This window comes from Cebus imitator, unplaced genomic scaffold (assembly GCF_001604975.1).
Source record: "Cebus imitator isolate Cc_AM_T3 unplaced genomic scaffold, Cebus_imitator-1.0 Scaffold191, whole genome shotgun sequence".
NCBI classification, from domain to species: domain Eukaryota; kingdom Metazoa; phylum Chordata; class Mammalia; order Primates; family Cebidae; genus Cebus; species Cebus imitator.
In genome coordinates this window covers 2,951,942-2,973,974 of record NW_016107506.1, presented here as the reverse complement: position 1 = coordinate 2,973,974, position 22,033 = coordinate 2,951,942, and the positions used below count along the sequence as shown (strand labels likewise).

The 22,033-nt window shown below is 37.0% G+C and overlaps 1 protein-coding gene across 12 annotated transcripts in view; it reads right to left on the bottom strand.

The window, feature by feature from the left end:
* The window catches only part of UNC80 (unc-80 homolog, NALCN channel complex subunit), a 224,811-nt gene that overhangs the window by 96,838 nt on the left and 105,940 nt on the right, over positions 1-22,033 (bottom strand). For 9 of the 12 annotated variants that reach the window (XM_037745098.1, XM_017546781.2, XM_017546788.2 and 6 more), the window contains exons 25-28: positions 20,204-20,337; positions 14,677-14,842; positions 8,522-8,725; positions 6,514-6,614 (exon numbers count right to left, since the gene is read on the bottom strand). In XM_037745098.1, the coding sequence (XP_037601026.1) occupies positions 6,514-6,614; positions 8,522-8,725; positions 14,677-14,842; positions 20,204-20,337 (605 nt within the window). The remainder of the gene's footprint in view (positions 1-6,513; positions 6,615-8,521; positions 8,726-14,676; positions 14,843-20,203; positions 20,338-22,033) is intronic. The other 3 variants (XM_017546789.2, XM_017546790.2, XM_017546791.2) reach the window with 1 other exon arrangement.

Below are 22,033 nucleotides of genomic sequence, written 5' to 3'. Positions count from 1 at the left end.
TCATGAGCCTATGGCAGTTATAATTTTTTTGTCTGTGGAGGGTCTTGATGTTGATGGCTGCTGACTGATGAGAGAGAGAAGTGGTTGCTGAAGGTTGGGATGGCTGTGGTAATTTCTTAAAATAAGACAAGAAAGAAATTTGGCCCATTAATTGACTGTTCTTTTCATGAAAGGTTTTCCTCTAGCATGTGATACTGTTTGATAGCATTTTACTCACAGTAGAACTTCTTTCAAAATTACGATCAACCCTCTAAAACCCTGTTGCTGCTTTATTAACTTAGCTTATGTAATATTCTAAATTCTCTGTTGTCATCACAATAATGTTCATAACATCTTCACCAGGAGTAGATTCCATCTCAAGAAATCACTTTCTTTGCTCAGGCCCATAAGAGGCATTTCCTCATCCACTCAAGTTTTATTATGAGATTGCAGCACTTTAGTAACATCTTCAGGCTCCATTTCGAATTCTAGTCCTCTTGCTAGTCCCGCTTTATTTGCAGTTACTTCCTTCACCGAAGTCTTGAATTCCTTAGTCATCCATTAGGATTGGCATCAACTACATTCAAACTCCTGTTAATGTTGATATTTGATCTCCTCTTGTGAATCACAAATGTTCTTAATGACATCTAGAAGCTTTCAATTTACTTTGCCAAGATCCATCACAGGAATCATTATCATTATCTGTGGCAGCTATATCCTTGCAAAATGTACTTCTTAAATCATAAGGCTTGAAAGTCAAAATTACTCCTTGATCTTTGGGCTGCAGAATGGATGCTGCGTTAGCAGGCAAGAAAACAACGTTAATCTTCTTGCACATTTCCATCAGAACTCTTGAGTGACCAGCTACATTGTCAAAAAGCAGTCATCTTTTGAAAGAAATCTGTCTTCTTTCCTGAACAGTAGGTCTCAACAGTGGACTTAACCTACTCAGGAAATCATGCTGTGAAACAGATGGGCTGTCATCCAGGCTTTGTTTTTCCATTTATAGAGTGCAGGAAGAGTCAATTTAGCATAATTCTTAAGGACTCTAGAATTTCAGAACGGCAAATGAACACTGACTGAAACTTCGAGCTGCCAGATGCATTAACCCATAACAAGAGAATCGCCTGTTCTTTTAAGCTTTGATGCCAGGCATTGACTTCTCTCTAGCTATGAAAGTCCCAGATGGCATCTTCTTTTAACAAAAGGCTCTTCAACATTAAAAATCTGTTTTATAGTGTAGCCACCTTCATCAATGATCTTGGCTAGATCTTCTGGATAACTTGCTGCAACTTCTACACCATCTTGCACTTTTATGTTATGGAGATGGCTTCTTTCTTTCAACCTCATGAAGCAACCTCTGCTAATTTCAGACTTTTCTTCTGCAGCTTCTTTACCTTTCTCAGCCCTCACAGAACTGAAAGAGTTAAGGCCTTTCTCTGAATTGGGCTTTGGTTTAAGAGAATGCTGTGGCTAGTGTGATCTTCTGTCCAGACCATAAAAATTTCTTCATATCAGCAATGACACTGTTTCACTTTCTTATTGTTTGTATGTTCACTGGAGTAGCACTTTTGATTTTCTTCAAGAACTTTTCCTTTGAAATCACAACTTGGCTCTTTGGTACAAGAGGCCTAACTTACTTTTTCTCCTTCCCTCCCTCCCTTCCTCCCTCCATCCCTCCCTCCCTCTCCCCTTCTTCCCCTCCCCTACCCTCCCTCTCTTTCTTTCTTTCTTTCTTTCTTTCTTTCTTTCTTTCTTTCTTTCTTTCTTTCTTTCTTTCTTTCTTTCTTTCTTTCTTTCTTTCCTTCCTTCCTTCCTTCCTTTCCTTCTTTCTTTCCTTTCTTTCTTCTTCCTTCCTTTTGATCTCTTTCTTCCTTTCTTTCTCTCTCTCTTTCTCTCCTTCCTTCCTTTCTCCTTCCTTCCTTCCTTTCTTCTTTCCTTTCTTTCTATCTTTCTGATGGAGTCTCACTCTGTTGCCCAGGCTGGAGTACAATGGCACAATCTTGGCTCACTGCAACCTCTGCCTCCCAGGTTCAACCACTTCTCCTGCCTCAGCCTCCCAAGTAGCTGGGATTACAGGCGCCCATCACCACGCCCAGCTAACTTTTTTTGTATTTTTAGTAGAGACGGGGTTTCACCACGTTGGCCAAGTTGGTCTCGAATTCCTGACCTCAGGTGATCCACCTGCCCCAGCTCCCAAATTGCTGGGATTACAGGCATGAGCCACCATGCCTGGCCAAGAGGCCTAACTTTCAGTGCATCTTTGCTTTCAACATGCCTTCCTCACTAAGCTTAATCATTTCTAGCATTTGATTTAAAGCAAGAGACATGCAACTCTTCCTTTCACTTGAACACTTAGAGGCCATCGTAGGTTTATTAATCAGCCTAATTTCAATATTGCTGTGTCTCAGGGAATAGGGAGGCCCTACAAGAGGGAGAGAGACAAGAAGCAGCTGGTCCATGAAGCCATGAGAACACATGCATTTAATGATTAGGTTCAACATCAATATGGGTGTGGCTCATGGTATCCCAAAACAATGACAATAATATCATCAAGGATCACTAATCACAGATCACCATAAAAAATATGATGATCATGAAAAAGTCTGAAATATTGCGAGAACTACCAAAATGTGCCACAGAGACACAAAGTGAGCACATGCTATTAGAAAAACAGCACCATGAGACTTGCTCAATGCAGGGTTGCCACAAACCTATAGTCTATAAATAATGCGATATCTACAAAGCACAGTAAAATGAAGTACAATAAAATGAGGTATGCCTGTATACACACAGACATACACAAATAATACATATTTTAATGTATGTTTTAAAATATACATATTTAAATGCATAAGACAGTGAGGCAGTCAGGAGTTGATGACGTAGAGAGAAAGGATATTCACTGAGGTAGGACAATGTGAAGATACACCACATGTCTCCTTGAGGCGTTTGCTACATCTTGGTTAGGAATAAGCAGCCAAGAAGCTAGGCAGAATCTTAGGCAATCTCATAGGGGCTAGGAGGTAAAAATTAGAATTTGAAATTACCAAAGAAGGGAGAAACTGAAGTTTGGATCCTGTAGAGAAACGAGGTCCAAAGAAGTCAGATTGATACTGGGTGCCAGTTTTCCCTTCTAGGCATTGGCTGATTGGGTAACTAAGAAGTCAAGCAGAAGCCATCTGACAAATAGAGTAAAGACTTTGGCAATTTCATTGTGATGGGGAAACAAAAACTGTAGTTCCTGACTCATCAAGAATGAGAGGCCCTGTGACATACCCCAGACTCTCACTGGGAGTCTTGGATGTCTTCATATTAAAAGGTGTGTGTAAGGGGTGTGGAAGGACAGGCTAGAAATAGTCAAAGTCCAGTTAGTGTAGTCCCTGACTGGACTGAGGTGATCTGCTTCTTTGTTGTCTGCCAAAGGACAGAGTGAACCCTCTGTAGAAAGAGAAAACATTATCTAGAGCCTCAGTGCCTTTTTTTAAATTAATACACTTTATGCTTTAGAGCAGTTTTGGCTTCTCATCACAATTGAGCAGGAAGTACAGAGTTCCCACATATACACTGTCTGCATACATGACAATCTCTCCTGCTATTAACATCTTGCATCACAGTGGTACATTTATTCAATCAATGAACTTATATAGACATATCATTATCACCCAAAGACAACAGTTTACATTAGGGTCCATGCTTTGCTTTGTACATTCTATGAATTTTAACAAAATAATGACATGTGCCTATCACTATATCTCTATAATTTTTTTATACACCATGTTTAGTCAATATAATAACTAGGCATTTTAGAAGCAGGACGAAGAAGAGTAAAGAAAATAGATTCATATACTGAAGTTATCAGCTATGGGCTTTTGATCAAGATATCTGCACTCCCATGTTTGTTGTGGCACTGTTCACAATAGCTAATATTTGGAAGCAACCTAAGTGTCCATCGACAGATGAACAGACAAAGAAAATGCAGTACATATACACAATGGAGTACTATTCAGCCATTAAAAAATGAGATCCTGTCATTTGCAACAACATGGATAGAACTGGAGATCATTATATTAAGTGAAATAAGCAGGACACAGAAAGACAAACATCACATGTTCTCACTTATCTGTGGGATCTAAAAATCAAACAATAGAACTCATGGACATAAAGAGCAGAAGGATGGTTACCAGAGGCTGGGAAGGGTAGTAGGGGGTTGGGAGAGAGGTGGGGAAAGTTAATGAGTACAAAAAAATAAAATGAGTAAGACTTACTATTTGATAGCATAACAGAGTGACGATAGTCAATAATAACTGCACATTTAAAAATAACTAAAAGAATGTAATTGGATTGTCTGTAACATAAATAAATGCTTGAGGAGACGGATACCCCATTCTTCATGATGTGATTATGTCACAATGCATGCCTGTATCAAAACACCTCACATACCCCACAAATATACACACCTGTTATGTACCCACAAAAATTAAAAATAAAAGAATGTTGTAAAAAAATCTGTGATCAACTATGAACGCATCACAATGGAAATTTTAAAATATTTTAATTAAATGATAATGAACACATATAAAACCTTATGCAGCTAAAAGTGTTTCTAGATGATCTCTGTAGTTTTAAATTCATATGTTAGCAAAGTGGTTGCAATCATCTAAGTGTCCATGTCAAGAAGTTAAGAAAAAAAAATTAAACTCAAAGAAAATAGAAGAAAGTAATAAAGTAAAACAAAATTTCAACATTCTAAAAATGACAAAATGAAAATCTAGTTCTGGTTCTTTTAAAAGGCAAATAAAATAGACAAACTCTTAGAAAGACATTATTAAAAAAAGAAGAGAAGACATCTGCCAATATCAAAAACAATAAATGTAAATCACGGTAGATCCTACAGAAATTAAAATGATCTTAAAAGAATACCATGAACAGTCTTTTTGCTGATAAATTTGAATATTCAGGTTAAATGAAAAAAATCTTAGCAAAAAACATCAACTTACCTGAATTGCTCTCAGAAGAAATACAAAATTTAAATGGCCTTACCTATATTTCACAAATTGAATCTGTAATTAAAAACTCTCCCATAAAAATATTTTTAGGTTTAAAAGGTCTGACCAGTGATTTCTTCCAAGTATTTAAAGAAGAAATAGCACTGTTTTTACACAAACACTTCCAGAGTATTTATTTGTGGAACACTACATAGAAAACTAAAAGGCATTATTAAAAGACATTTAAAGAAGTTCTAATAAATGGAGAAACAGACACTAGTTGAGTGATAGACCATTTTAAACATTGGAAGATTCAATATCATAAAGAGATGATTCATTTAAATTTATCTATATATTACACTTAAGGTTCTTTGGAAGGTTTTTTTTTTTTTTTTTTTAATGAAAATGGAAAGGGTGATTCTAAATGGATGTGAATCTAGCCAAGAATAGATGAGGTCGTTGTGAAGGAGAAGGACAACAAAACTGGAGGACTTACATTTATATTAGCAAAAGGAACCAGAAACAGATAGAATATGATACCAATTACACGCATTTCAAAGACAAAATGAATCTATGGTGGTGGAAGGTAAAATGGTGGTTACTGTCAGGGGAGAGTAGTGACAGGTAGAGGATCTGTGTAAGATTTCTTAGGTGTTGATAATGTTTGCTCAACCTGGCAGCAGTTATGCAGGTGTATTTACTTTATAAAAATGTATTGAGCTGTATACATAGGTTTTGCATGCTTTTCAGTGGGTACGTTAGAGTTTACTAAGAAGTTTACTTTAAAAAAAAAAAAACAACAGCTGCCTCAGAGATTCTCAAATCAACCAATTCTGGGGACTGCTTCCATAGTGAAGGAGAACCACCATTTATCTGAAGACCATTATGTACCAGCTAGTGCTCATCTGACCTTCCCAGGGAGTCAGATTAAAATCAGGGCGAATGGTGGCCCTAGTGATGGTCCTGGGGATACCGTGCCACTTGTTCAACTGAGGTTACATTTCCTTACCTTTCTCCTTCTTTCTTCATGCTCAGCTCAAGTCTTGAAGTCAAACCCATGCCCAGAGTTTCCTTGGGATAACTTCCTGCCTGTGCCCTCTGGCTCACCCTTGGACATATGACATTCACCATCTCAGAGAGTCCTTGCCCTAGTTTAAAATTTTATCTAATATACACCCAAAAGCAACACCATGATTTTACTCTCAGAATTCACAGTAAGCTGTATAAAACTATGGTGATGCCTACTCTATGTCACTTAGGCTATCTTGACCACCAACCTGGCCTCGTGATTTTCCCTGACTTACGGTGACCCATAAGCCAGCCATAACAAAAAAGCTTGGTCTTAGTTAAGCTTAAGATAAGTACAATCCAGCAGAATACCAATTCTAGAGAGTGTTGAGATATTCAGCTAAAACATAAGCCTCTGCTTTCTCTTGGAGGTTAGATTGAATTGATGATTTAGTATAACCTCTTTTCCTCCCTCCTCAGATCTTCCCCAGTACCAAACAAAATTGATCTCAGGGCTCTTTCTGAGATTCCTACTTACATGAAGCCATGACATGTTTCTGTGGTAATTCTCCTCCACACCGGCATTACTCATTCCCTCGGGCTCAATGCTGGGCTCACTTGCACTCCAAGGGCTCCCTTCTTCAAAAGAAAAATACCAAAAAAGTTTCAGTGTTCGGTCTCCCTGGAGAGTATGTTGGTATGGTATACCATGCTTCTGAATCCTAGGGCAGACTACCGTGGCCCAGTGGGTTACAGGGCATAGCACTGACTTTGTTGGATGAATATTAATAGGAGCTGTTCCCTTCACCACCAGCTGAACTGGCAATTTCAAAGACATTTATGATCTCTGTTATGGTGGCTTCCATTTTGAGAGATGGGAGCAGAAAAAAGAACAGAGTCAAGTCCTTGAATTGCTGCGATGAGCCAGTTATTGATTGACTGTGCCCAAATCCATTCCAGACTGACCAGACCTTGCAGGTGTATTTAAGTAGAGACTCCAACTAACCTGCCTCACAGTGAATGCTGCCTCTGTTCTGTGACTGCAGCTAGTGCTCGTGCTCTAGTGATACTAGAGCTATTTCAAAGACGGGCAGGTACATCTGAAAAACTAAGGGAATTTAGAAGCAATTATGCCCAACTGTGGACAGACTTTGGGTCCAAACTCTTTTCTGTGGGAAAGTACAGGAGATATCTCTCAAGAATTCCCTACTTGGAAGACTACACAACAAAGCTCTCCCCTCAAATCTGAAGCTTTTATGGATCTTTTTTTAACGACAAACAATGTCTTCAGCTTGGCTCTTTTGACTCAACTGGTCAGGATAAATCAATCAATTTAAATAACTAACTGCAATAATTTCCCCCCAAATTAACTGATGATAATGCTCTAGCTTCAGACAAAAAAATGTCTCCTTAAGAAATAAGCTGAATCTTAAGTAATGCATAAATTAGCTATTTTCAAAGGCGAGGGTGGGTGGATACAGAAGCATTTTCTATTTTAAACCTTCTTTGATCGAATATACTCAGCTTTTATTTCAGCAGCCTTGATCGATAATTTATCCACACTTATTGCTGACTTCTGAAACTACTTACCTAGTAAGGAGAACTTTCTATTTTGCCTCTCACACAGAGACCGAATGGCAAAGTCAATGCTTCAACTTTTACCTAATATTTAATGCTGGGCAGCTGGTGAGTTCTATTTTCATGCCTACTTAATCTTTTGCTTGTCTATTAACATGCTAATTAGGACCCATATTTTGAACGGCATATTTTGGTCTTTGGAATCTCTTTTGATCCTACAATGACAGTCTATAACTCTCATGCTTTGACTGTATATTGAGTTCATTCTAAGGTGTATGGTCATCTCCTAACTTATCTTTAGAGCATCCCTGCATTGTAGGCAAGAATTATTCTCACTGTGTAATCACAGAAAACAAATCCCTGAAAAGCTAAATGACTTGTTGAAGACCACTTATTGTCAGGTCTAGACAAGCTTTCCTCTCTGACATTTTGGTTGTTCATACTGTTAAATAGAGACTTTAAAATATAGAGAATCATTAGGTAGCTCTCCCCAAGGGAATTACTACATTTGACATTGAAGGTTCTGATCAAAAGAATGAATACACAAACACCTGAATTTCAAAAACTGTTCTTGTCATTAAAGTGCTTTCTTTCCCAATGTATACTCCACATCCTTGCTACTCAAAGTGTGGTCCTTGAGTCAGCAGCATTGGCTCCACCAGGAAGTTTGTTAAACATGTAGAATCTCAGATCCCCACCCCAGATCTGCTGAATCAGAATCTGCATTTTAACAAGCCTCTCTGGTGACCTGTATGCACATCAAGGCTTGAGCAACCTGTATGCACATCAAGGCATGAGCTGCCTTAATCTAGCAAGGGTAGTATGGTTTTCAGGCTGAATAAGTTGTCTACCCTATGGCTCTGCCCTCCATCTACTTAAGTGTAAGGAAATGGACTTCAGCTGTTTCGGAACTTGGGCCCTGTCTTCCTACCCCCCACGTCCCTGCACACCCCACTCCTCTATGTTACCTAGGTCAGTGACAGTGTCCCTGCTCTGGGACAGCTGCAGCTCCTCAGCCTCAGACTCTGAGTCCTGCCGTGATAGCTTGCTGCTCTTTAAGCTGCCGACCCGGCGAATGCTGGACAAGGAACCCCCCTTCTTCACCTGGAAACTGCGGGTTCCTTTAATCTGGAGCAGGCGAGAACCTCCTATCCTGATCTTCCTGCTGGGAACTGTATTAAAAGAATAAAATAGGGCTTTTTCCCCCTTAGTATTCCCCAGCCAGTGTTATATCCATCTCTCCCCAACTTGTCCCTGATCAGCCTCCTCTGCTTGCCTGGATGAGTCCTCTGGACAAGGAGCTTTTCCCAAGCCCCCAGTCCTGCAGGAACCACCAGGAAGGGCTGGTGAAGCTTCTTTCTTGGACACAAAGCTCATCGGAACTGGGAACGACCTATTCTCTTTCTGGCCCAGGTTTCACAAGCATGACTGTGCCCTTGGGGTAGCATCAACTAGGACTATGAGTACACTTGTATCACAGGATTCCTTGATTCAGGAGAACCACAAACCATTTGTTTTTGCTTTCCTTTTGAAATGGGACTTACAGACTCTGTACATGGTCATATAAATCCCTTCATTTTGGAATACCTCATTCAGAAATAAGAGCCAAAGGTGCTTCTCTCTCCAATAGTCAGCAGTGGCTTCCACTCTGCTCCTCAGCAAAGGCACTAAACAGTCTGTTTTCACTGAGGGGCTTTGGGTGAGCATGAGTGTGAAATGGTCCGTTTTCAATGCACCTATGATTTCATACTATTCTCCTCTCAGTCAAAAGGCTGGGTGAGATGCGATTCCAAATGGTGCAACTCCCTGAGCCAACCTTACAGTCTATGCCTACCAAGAAGAATATGCATTATTCATCTTTAGTGTTCTGGAAGAAACAGTAATCAGTAAGGAAAATAAAAGGGTAAAAGAAATGCATTTAAACTTGAAGCCTATCTTTCCTTAAATCAACAGCATCCTTATTTCCCATAGTCATATACACACCTCCTTCCTTTTCTTTTGAAGATTTGGTGTTGTCACACATTGATTTCATAAGGGTGGAATAAAGTAAGTTTTCAGGGCTTAAAGTCCATTATCAGGAAGGGGCCAACTTTACAAGGGTACCTCCTTAAGACATGAACAATATTTCTTATTAATTATTTAAGGCACAGTTATTAATATTTTTAAAGTCCGAATCAGAAAGTTTGCGTGTTAATTTCAGGTTTCTCATTCATGGGAGAGTTAATATGGGACTGTGACAGAGCTTGTATAACTAAAACGTTAGCCAAATGTAGACTTTTAATGCCATTTAAAGGAGGTCAGAAGTATTCCTGCTGAACAATGTGAATGTTCTGATTTACTGTTGTGATGGAGAAAGACTAAAATTATCACCACACAGCTGGTAAAGGCCTCATGGAGCTCCTTGAACACATCTGAGTGGAATTTCACATCTGGATGAAATTGCTTGCAGCACAGTTAGACAAATCCCACAAAGACTATGAACCATAATGCTGTATTTTAATTATAGTGCAAAACTCACACACTCCATTTTCCAATATTATTTTTATGTTTAATTGAGACTTTATCATCTATCTGAAATACATTTGAAACAGAATATAATTAAAATTTTAATGACTGTGACTACAATTTTATGTCTAAGTAGATTCGTAAGTAGAGAAAATATGAAACAGATAATTCTTAGATTTTTCAGTCACATACTAATATTCTTTGCCTAATTTTATGACACTTTTTGGCCCACAGGTACAGCAAAATAAACCCAAATTAATTTAATCAGAAGAAATTTAATTTTGAGAGCTTGTTCTACCAGAAAGGATAGCTGGAGATATCCTATAGCACTGAAAAATTACAGTACAGAATTACTGCATTGGTTATTTACAAGGGGCACAGCAATTAGAACTTATATTTGATATTGCACATGAAAAACATCAGTTGAGATTGTGCAGCATTGAATTTTAGCCTTTATCTCCATGACAACAAGAACTAGTATGAAAGTGAAACAAATCCATCTAAATTGGAGAAAACATCTTTGGCCTTTTCTTTCACCTCACATTGTATCAATTAGCAAGTTCTGTGGGCTGTACATTTCAAAATGTCATAAAATTTTGATAGCTCCATCCCCTCTTCCCTGGACTAACGTAACTACCTAACTGCTTCACCTTTCTCTCCACTCCCATAGATTGAGTCATCTTTTAAATGCCTAAATCTTAAATACACACCTTATATCACATTTCTGGTGAAACCTATCAACAACTCTGATGCCCTTAAAACAGAATTAAATTTCTAACCATATCTACCAGACCCTGTTTGCCCTTTGCATAACTTTCTGACCCATCTCCTACTATTTTAATGAATTATTTCACTTGAATTTTTCATGGTAGAATCTGAATTGTCCTCAGGTTGTTCATTTAAAGAACTGGTATCGTTGGGTTTTATAAAACCAAATGGCATACAATTTTAATAACTGTAATTAGCAGGGTCTCTATTGTCTTCATTTTCCCCATTGACTTTATTAGACGACAGCTTGCCAAATGGAATAAGGAATACTTAGGAATCTTTGGGAAGATTTTTGCCAACTGATTAAAGACATCTCATGGATATATTCTCATTTTACTTATAGCTCCAGTTTTCCATTCTTCGTTTATTAAACAACTTTCATATGTTAACATGACGATTCTATGAGTAGAAAAAATAGCATTTGAGTGTTTAAACATTAAAGCCAATTTACATAAATAATAATCATCAAATTAAAGTGTTCTTAAAATTAATCACATATTTTATGTTATAAATTGTTATAGAATTTATTCTGCTGAAGTTTTATAATGTCAATATTAGGAATTTTTATCCACTACTTTAAACATAGTTAGCATAATACCTTTGAGGAAAGAAAAGACTGCCTTCTAAATTAAAATCTCTTTGGATTATATTTAAAAGAGGAAAGTTTCTCATTATTTGCAGTATAATTGTCTGAAGTACACAATATTTGAAAAAATACTGATTTCATACTTCATACTCAAAAATTGCTCGACTTGGCTTATCCTTCCTGCAACATGGCCTCTTTTGGCCATAAATTAAATAGAATATGATATATGATTATTTGCATTTTAAAAATATTGTAACAACATTTTGATCTTAAACTATTCAAACTTTTCCCAATGTACACCCATTACCTTTTAAATATTTTGTGTTTTCTCTACATAGGGGTATTCCTTCTAAGAATCATTCATTCATTGTTGTCCAACATTTATTGAGTCATTTTCTATAGGATGCTGGAAAATACTTCAAAGCATAAAATCATCTTTGACTTTTTCTAACAAAGGTGCAGATGTTCTTTTAATTGAAATTCATTGGAAAAATATTGAAGGGCAATGGAATTTTAAAAATGGCAAAATCAAATAGCAAAGTTGGCAGTTTAAAGGAGGCTCCAGAGGACAACTTAAAACTTTGCAATCTTTAGTTCATAGGATTTTCCATGTGAGTTCTAATCTAGATGCTCATGATGTATATAAGAAAACTCAAAAACAATAGCTATTTATTGTGTACCTATAATTCACCAGGAACTAAGGTTATACTTCACTTGCATTGTGTTATTAAAAGTTTTCAACATCACAATGCAGTAGGTGCAAACCCAGTTTTACAGAAAAGAGAATTGTGGCTTACAAGGTAAGTAATTTGGACAAGGCCACATAATGACTACTATGTTTCACCCATTTTAAGATGCACAGCTTATTCACATTTTAACATAGTTGGAAATTGGTATTCGTCATGCAAGGGATGACATCTTATGATCACTTGTGGCAGGCAGCAGTTGTGACACATTTGTTATTGCTTGTCTGTGTGAAGCACCAGCAAAAAAGATGATAAACAGAATGAGTGATGGGATCTTTTAACCATAAGGAGCCAAGTGATAGTGAGGGGTAGGTGGATGGGTGAGGTGGTAAGTCAGATGTATTTAGCAACATTCCTGAAGAGAGACTAAAGGTGGGCTAACTTCATATGGGTGCAAACTGGCTTAAGTAATTAGTACAAAAAGTTTCACTTCTTTCATGAATCCACTTAAGAAATGATGCATCACTAACACTGTGATGACACAGAGGACATTATCACATATAGAAACATGGACATTAGATAACTGTGAATTTAAAAGTAAGACATTTGAACTCTGAATTGAAGAAGGTTAATAAAAACTTTAACCAGTTTATTTTATTTACGTATATTTTGGATTGCACAAGAATGATATATAATAATAATAATAATAAACTACATCTAATTAGGTATGAAAGTCCTTTTTTAATAAGAATAAAAGACAAGGGACTGGGCATGGTGGCTCACACCTGTAATCCCAGCACTTTGGGAGGCCTACGTGGGTGAATCACCTGAGGTTAGGAGTTCGAAACTAGCCTGGCCAACAAGGTGAAACATCGTCTTTACTAAAAATATAAAAATTAAGAAAATATGGCACATACACACCATGGAGTACTGTGCAACCATAAGAAAGGATGAGCTCATGTCCTTTGCAGGGACATGGATGAAGCTGGAAACCATCATTCTCAGCAAACTAACACAAGAACAAAAAATCAAACACTGTATGTTCTCACTCGTAAGTGGGAGTTGAACAATGAGAACACATGGACATAGGGAGAGGAACATCACACATTGGGGTTTGCAGGGGGGTTGGGGCTAGTGAAGGGTTAGCATTAGGAGAAATACTTAATGTAGATGATGGGTTGATGGGTGCAGCAAACCCCCATGGCATGTGTGTACCTTTGTAAAAAACCTGCACATGTAGCCCAGAACTTAAAGTATGATTAAAGAAAAAAGACTTAGGAACAGAAACATGCATGACCATACTAGGCCAAGGTGTGTATGAGCATGTAAGTGGGTGAATTTAAGTTAATTATAATGGAAATGATATGTACAGATGGAAAATGCTGAACTATTTTTAAAATACCACTGTCTAGAAAACATTCTCAGCCAGGCCAAAAGAAATTCTGTAAACGCTGGAATACTTTTACTTTCTTAAATAACATGGTTCCATGAATAACTTTTCTAGGTCATTCTTATCTATTGAAAATATTGAAAATTTTCAAATCTATTGAAAAACGGGCAACCTGTTGGCTGACTATATTACTTGAAGACTCATAAGGTAGTCTCCCATTTAAAAACTCAAATATAAAGCCTTTACATCTGGTTAATATCTGGTCTATTCCATGATTATGGAACTTGTTTAATGTGCATTTAGCAATGCAGAAAGACTGTAGCTGTTCTTTCTCTCTTCATAGTTTTATAAAAATGACTAAATAAACCTAGTGCTTTATTAATTGATGGGACTGGTCCCACAAGTATTTAACAGAGGTATAGTTTTTAAAATGAGATTCTATTTACCAAATTAGTTTCACATTAAGTGATGGTCCCTAAGAATTTGCTATGAATGGATGGCATTGATGTTAAGATAATTGAGAAATATAATATTGTTTTTTCTCATTTTATTATGTTTTACATTTTAATGAAAGCATATTAAGAAAATTTTTTAAAAATACAAAAATTAGCCAGGTGTGGTGGCAGGCACCTGTAATCCCAGCACTTTGGGAAGCTGAGGTGGGTGGGCAGATCATGAGGTCAGGAGATCGAGACCATCCTGGCTAACATAGTGAAACCATGTCTCTACTAAAAATACAAAAAATTAGCTGGACATGGTGGCATGTGCCTGTAGTCCCAGCTACTTGGGAGGCTGCGGCAGGAGAATTGCTTGAACCTGGGAGGTGGAGGTTACAGTGAGTCGAGATTGCGTCACTGCACTCCAGCCTGGGCAACAGAGTGAGATTTCATTTCAAAAAAAAAAAAAAAATAGTGCAATTGGGAGTATTTTTCTTTTCTTATTGGTAAATAAAATAATGGTTCATCTTACAGCTTTAGCAGAATATGGAGTTTCTGAGCTGATATTGGAAGCCAGGCCTCTCTGACTGCAGAGCCCTACCTCTAACAAGTATGATTTTCCATCATAAAGTCTACACAGTTAGTACTGAAGGGAGTCAACAATTTGGGTACACAATTTTGTAGTTTAGACCCCAGTGCAAATATCTTATGAGAAACCCTGAAACATGAACGAATCTTTGTGTTTCCATACCTTTCTTCTCCTCGACTCCTGCATCTGACTTGAGAGTGTGGCTGCTGCTGTGGAGAGAATCTTTTGAGTCTTCATTTTCATCCAGGACCCCAGCAAAGCTGATCTTCCTCTCATATCTGTGCCGGTCCAACTCGGGGTCCAAACGAAGTCTGCAGCTTTCCAAGTCCTAAAATGCCAGTGAGGAGCACATAAGTGCTGGCATCTCCCCAGCACTGCGTTGATCTTGCGGCACACCTCCCTCCATTTTGAATTATACACAACTGTATTTAAACAGCCAGATTCCTTTATCTAATGTTAATTTTATATTGTGACCATGAAAAGCTATTCTTGGCTTAAAAAATAAATAAAACATTTCCTAAGTCATAGTTTTTTTCCCCCTGTTCTCACATGCTTTACCTTCCAAAAGCACAGACCTTGATCCAAATCCAGAACTATCCCCCTTACCTTCTAACTCCTTGTCCACAGTTTTGGCTTCATCTTTGGCCTTTATCTTTTATTTAAAAATCATGCATTAAGCATGGATGTGTTAGGTACTGAAGGATAAATAAGGAATGGTTTTTATCTCTAAAGGAGCTCAGAATCCCAAGATAGAAACTGAGAAGGCAAACAAGTGATAAATTTCAAGACTGAGAGAGTAGGGGCTCAGAAATCAGACCTGGAACTGTGCTCAGCAGGATAATAGTGCCCCAAAGATGCCCTAATCCCTGGGACCTGTGACTATGTTTCCTTTCATGGCAACAAGAATTTTGTAGATGTGATTAAGGTTAAGGACTTTAAGATTGGGAGATTATTCTGTATGAGTTAAATGGGCCCAGTCACAAATCCTTAAAAGTGGAGAGCCTTTCCAGGCTGTAGTCAGAGGAAGCTGTGGCTATGAAAGAAAGATAAGAGAGATGCTATGTTTCAGCTTTAAAGATGGAGGAAGGGGCTATGAGCCAAGAAATGTGGGTGGCCTCTAGAAGATGAATAAAGGGTAAGGAAACAGATTCTTCCCTAGAGCCCTAGGAATGGATACAGCTTTGCCAATGCCTTGATTTTAGCCTAGCAAAACCTGTCTTGGATTTCTGACCTCCAAATTGTAAGATATGTTTATGCTATTGTGAATAGCTAAATTCCTGTGTAACAAACCAGAAATTTAGCTGGTTTGTTACACAGAAATATAAAATGAAAAAAGAGTTGATGTTTGAGCTAAGCCTCGAGGATTAAGTAAAGTTAGCTTGGCAAACAAGTGGAGAAACACAGATCAGCCTTAAGAAACCTCATGCATGAAGGCCAGAGGCTCAAAACATTATCTCACATTTGGGGAATTTCTTACTCCCTTCTAGGAAGACCTAAGTATGACAGGAGTTCCATCACTGTATGAGGCAGAACACAATAATCCCATATAATAAAGTAAGGCTTGGGGAGTGTAATTATTTAATAGAAGTTTGGTTCTGAGGCCCCAAACTGAGAATTTGACTTGTTCTGTGAATAGATATTTGTTTATGCTAAAGATCATATTTATTCTTTTTTATTTTTATTTTTGAAATTATTTTTTATTTTTTGTAGATATAGGGTCTTGTTATATTGCCCAGGCTTGTCACAAATTCTGGGCCTCAAGTGATCCTTCCACTTTAACCTCCCAAAGTGTTGGGGTTACAGGCATGAGCCACTGTGCCTAGTCAAGATCATATGTAATTATTAATTTACAAAGTACTTTTGAAAGACCTGAAAAATAAAAAAATATAAAATTCTAATTTTATTTTTATACAGTATTTTTCTAATTTCTTCCACAATGGTGGAACTACTGTAATTTGCATTCCCACTGTGATGGTTAACACTTGAGTGTCAACTTGATTGGAAGGAAGGATGGAAAGTATTATTCCTGGGTGTGTATGTGAGGGTGTTGCCAAAGGAGATTAACATTTGAGTCAGTGGACTTGGAAAGGAAGACCCCTTAATCTGGGTGGGCACAATCTAATCAGCTGCCAGTGTGGCCATAATAAAAATCAGACAGAAGAACATAAAAAGACTAGACTGTTATTTTACACAGAAATATTTTAGAAGAAAAGAAGAAAAAAAAAGAATAGACTGATTTTGCCTCCAGCTCACATCTTTCTACCATTCTGGATGCTTCCTGCCCTCAAACATCAGACCCCAAGCTTTGGGACTGGGACTGGCTTCTTTGCTCCTCAGCTTGCAGATGGTCTATTGAGGAACCTTGTGATAGTGTGAGTTAATGCTCCTTAATAAATTTCCCTTTATATACATGTCTATCCTATTAGTTGTATCCCTCGCGAACCCTAATACATTCACCAACAGTGTAAAAGTATTCCCATTTCTCCACAGCCTCACCAACATCTGTTGTTTTTTGACTTTTTAATAATCACCATTCTGACTGGCACGAGATGGTATCTCATTGTGGCTTTGATTTGCATTTTTCTAATGATCAGTGATGTTGAACTTTTCTTCTTATGTTTGTTGGCCACATAAATGTCTTCTTTTAAGAAGTGCCTGCTCATGTCCTTTGCTCACTTTTTAATGGGGTTGTTTTTTTTTTCTTGTAAATTAGTTAGTTTAAGTTACTTGTAGACTCAATATTAGACCTTTGCTAGGTTGTATAAGTTTTCTCCCAATCTGTAGGCTGTATGTTCACTCTGATGATAGTTTCTTTTGCTGTGCAGAAGCTCTTTAGTTTAATTAGATCCCATTTGTCAATTTTTGCTTTTGTTGCAATTGCTTTTGCTGTTTTCGTCATGAAATCTTTGCCTGGGCTTATGTCCTGAATGGTACTGCCTAGATTTTCTTCTAGGGTTTTTATAGTTTTGGGTTTTACATTTAAGTCTTTAATCCATCTTGAGTTAATTTTTGTATGATGTGTAAGAAAAGAGTCCAGTTTCAATTTTCTACATATGGATCCAATATGTTGTTTTCAATTACTATAATTCTGTAAATAGAACTACTGTTATAATTACATGTTGCTTGGTCTATTGGACATATTACATTGTCCATTGGTCTCACTAATTCAACTGGGAAAGTTTTTAGTGGACCAACAGTTTCATAAACAAAATTTCATTTAAAAAATATTCCTTTACTGTTCTCAAGTTTGGAAGATAATATTTAGAAAAAATTTGCTAATGCTGTTTTAGACTATGAATCTTATAAAAATGCTGCCTTTTCCTTTATTTAGACATAATTTAATTGCATGGTTTACAAAATGCTACCAGAAGTTGTTTCTTTGGATAGAGGGGGAAGCAAACTAATTAAGTTACATTTAAGGGTCTATTTGGGGAAAAAATGTCACTTTGGCTATATTTATGCTTACTCTGTGGATTTACTGTTTAGTGCTATTTCTGAAAAAAACGATGTAGCCTTAAAAAAGAAGGAAATTCTGAAATTCGACAACATGGATGAACTTTGAAGACATTATGCTGAGTGAAATAACAGCTACAGAAAGACAAATACTGCATGATTCTACTTATATGAGTAAGTACCTAAAAAAGTCAAATTCATAGAATCAAAGAGTGGAATGGTGGTTGCCAGGGACTTGGTGTGAGAGCACAATGGTAGCATTACTTAATAGATAGGCATACATTTTCAATCAAGCAAGATGCTCTATAGATGTGCTGTTCAACATTATATCTATAGTTAACAATAACATATTATACACTTAAAATTCATTAAGAGGAGAAATCCAATGTTAGGTGCTCTTACCACAATTTAAAAATAGAAAACAATTGCAAGCATTTCTGTCTTGGTAAAATATTTCCATAAGTTAGAATGTGGCTTGGTTTTCTTGTCTAACTCAACTAGAGTTAGACAGCTTAAATGTTAGAAAAAAGATTCTTGCCCTCTTTATGTTATAAAGGCCACATTTTGACGTAATACACAAATGTACACTTTAACAATTAAAATCCTAGTGTAATGAATAAAAGATTTTGGAGGCCCAATTAACGGCGACCTAAAGTAAAACTTTTCCTCTTGCTGACTAACTGCAGTTTAGTCTAATTATATTAATCAAATTTGGAAGATTTGATTATCTTTTAAAAATAAATATGTTACAATAATAAGAAACATTAAACTCTAGTTTTACAGAATTGAAAGGGAAAATGAAAATAACCTAGTCAAACTTTAGGATACTTATATATATATTTTTTTACAGTGGATCAAAATGGTGACCAATAACAATCTGAAATTAAAAGTAGATGTACTTTGTGCTTTTATGAAAACTTCAACATCATTAGAATGTTGATAGGAATAATACTGATAGAGGCCTACAAATGTGATGAGTGATGGCCTTGATTTGATTTTATATAACAGTCTCAATATAACACTGAAATGACAACTCAAATTAAAGGTTCAGGTTATTATGAAATTACATAAGGGCAGCAGAAGAAACTTCCCTTTCCAATATCCAAATGGTAGTTTCACATTCCAAATGTGGGTATTTCTCTTGAGAGCATAAAGTTTACTCATAAATATTTCTAATTTGAAAATATCCACTGTATGTTCTACAGTGTGAGGAAATGGCCTTCCTATAATTCTGGAAAACCAGAGGCAGAGGAGCTGTACTGTGACACCAGAGCTCCTATTCTTTTACTCCCTGCCCTTCCCCTCCTGGCCTTGGTTAGGACACGGACTTGCTTGTGCTGAGTTGGGTTTAAAAAGCAGGAGACGTGGTGGATTGTAAAGTTTGCTTAAATGGGAGCACAGAGATTGTTAACATAACAATTATTCTGGTAGAGTGCCATAAGCCTTTTGTGAATGGAGAAAGAAAAAAAATGAGTTAGTCTAGTTCCTCAGCTCCAGCTGGATGGTGCCTGTGATGAAAGAACCACTGAAAACTTGGTGCCTGTTAAGGAACTAGGAGTGAAGGAAAATTGGTTCCAAGGTGTGTCCAGTGCCACATACTCTGTGAACATGGCCGATTCTTGCATAGTATTTATATCCTTGGTTAAACAAATCAGAACCTCATGGTACACGATACATGAGTGTATATGCATTGTGTGTGTGCATGTGTGCACGCACACATGGTCTTAATTTCTGTCTATCTATAATCTACAGGAAATGCTACAGAAATAACAGTGTACATTTAGGGATGTTTAGGCACTAAATACTGAAGTACTTTCACTCATAATTTAAATGAGATCCCTCACTAAGGAGCACATTCCTATACAGATTTATGAGCAGTAGGTATAAAAAATATGTTGGTGAGTTCTGGAAAACATTAGCCATAAAACTCCTCATATTTATAGAGTAAAGGAAGCTAAAGGCTCCTAGATATTTCCAGCATAATTGATAGTGATCAACGAAACACCGTATCCAGTAGTACAACCTTCATTGATTTCTAGATCAACTTTGAAATTATTATTATTTGTAATAAGGAAAGAGTATTTCTTTTCATGTTTCAAAATCCCTTGGTTGAATTTTTAAAATTATATGATACACTAGCCATGGAACATTTAAAGAAACTGTGAATCCTGAAAACCCAGCCACACATCTGGCCTCTCCAAGTAACCTGATCATTAACATGCATGCTTTAACTTACCACCAGAGGCTCAGTGCGAGGTCTGGGCAGGCAAGAAAAGGTCTCTCGCAGGAAGGTGGTAATCTCCAGAAGAAGCTGACATGCTGCCATCTTCAAGGCAAAGGGGCAACCACATTTAGAGGGGTTCACAGTACCTATGAAATGAAAGTGTTCTTTCATAAGAAGACGTATCAACAAAAAATACAGAGAGGCGTAGTTTGATGGACATAGCTACACATGTGTAAAATCAAATTGCAAATGAGAATGTTACCTATACATGTCCAACATCAAATTACATATGAGGACTTTATCTATGTAAGTTCATTTTACCTATTCCCTTTAGCATGATTTATGCATTACCATAAGCACCTCTCTTCCTCCATTTTGCAAACTCTACAGAGTGCTTCAGTATTAAAATATTGAAAAAGCAGAACTAAATTATTTTCCTTAAAGCATCATGGAGTAACAAAATGCAGGTCCAACTAAACTAGAATGCCTTTTAATGAAAACAGAAATAGGAAGTAGTCTTGTAGGATTTCTATACTGCTATTCAATCAGATTTAGACTATGTATATGGCAGTGAACTAGATTTGGAACTACAAAAATTCTGTCAGCTCATTTTATGAAGGATGTCTGTCTTGCTGTTTTGAGAGCCGTGAAGCTGTTTCAGCTCTAGTCCAGATGTGTTTCTGCAATACAGACAAGACATACTTACTGGGTTACATATATCATACAATTAATGCAAGCTAGCCTGTCCAATTAAGGCATAGCTATACTAGAAATGTACAAATATTCTCTTTTGCTCTGAAGAATATTGACCTTTGAATTAGTAAAACATTGTATCCACTAGAAGCCAACTAGCAGACTTTGCTCTAAAGACAGATAATGGCCATGGTAACACCATAGTGATTTTTTAAATTCTCAGAATTAGTTCTCAGATGTGTGTCATCACAAGAGATGACACAGATGATACAGAAATATACTGATTATTTAAGTGTTCAGAAAACATCAAAGCCATGTAGAATTCTTTCTCTTAAAAAAGAAAGAAAATGGTTATCCATTTTAAATGATCAAGTCATCACAATATCATTATATATGAACAGTTCTAAAAATATCTCTAAAATGTTTCCTGGGTGTTAGGCTTTCTTAATTGAATAGAACACATACTTCATGATTTCAGTTGAAAATAGGTGGAAATTATGGTCTTTCTGTAGATATTGAAGCTATTTTTTTCCTAGAAAATACATTTTCTCTCCTGAGTTAATTTGTTGCTGAGGACTTTGCCTCTCATTGAGAATGGAAAAGATAAGCTTCCACAGAATTTCCAGCCTGAAAGTTGCTTGCACCATAATTAACTTTTAAACAGAAGATGAGCTATGTGTTGAAAGAGGAACTAAAAATCAGACATATCAATCTTACATATGTCTTATAGAGGCTATTTGACTAAATATTATCTGGATATGCAACACTAAAAAATAATCAAACACTAGACATTCAGTACAGACTTCTGGGTCTGTCCTTTCTCTCCTAGGGTTATCATCCAGGCTCTTCTTATCAGTCCTGTGGACAATCAGCTTATTCTCAGTCTAGGCTGACTCCAGGCTATCATATGAAATAACCTGTTATAATAAACAAGGATTGAGTTCTATCTAGTCTCAACAAAAGGCTAATATTCTAGGTACAACATACTGGTAAATCATACTTAGGTGGTCTAATGGAGATTCAAGTTGGTTTGAGGATGCATGCATTTAATGTTGCTTCAGCTTCTCTCTGTTCTGAAGGGTCCCTGGAAGTTCCAGGGTGGTTTGGAATGACTTCTGGCTAGATGGGTCTTATGGTGGGCCTTCCCTA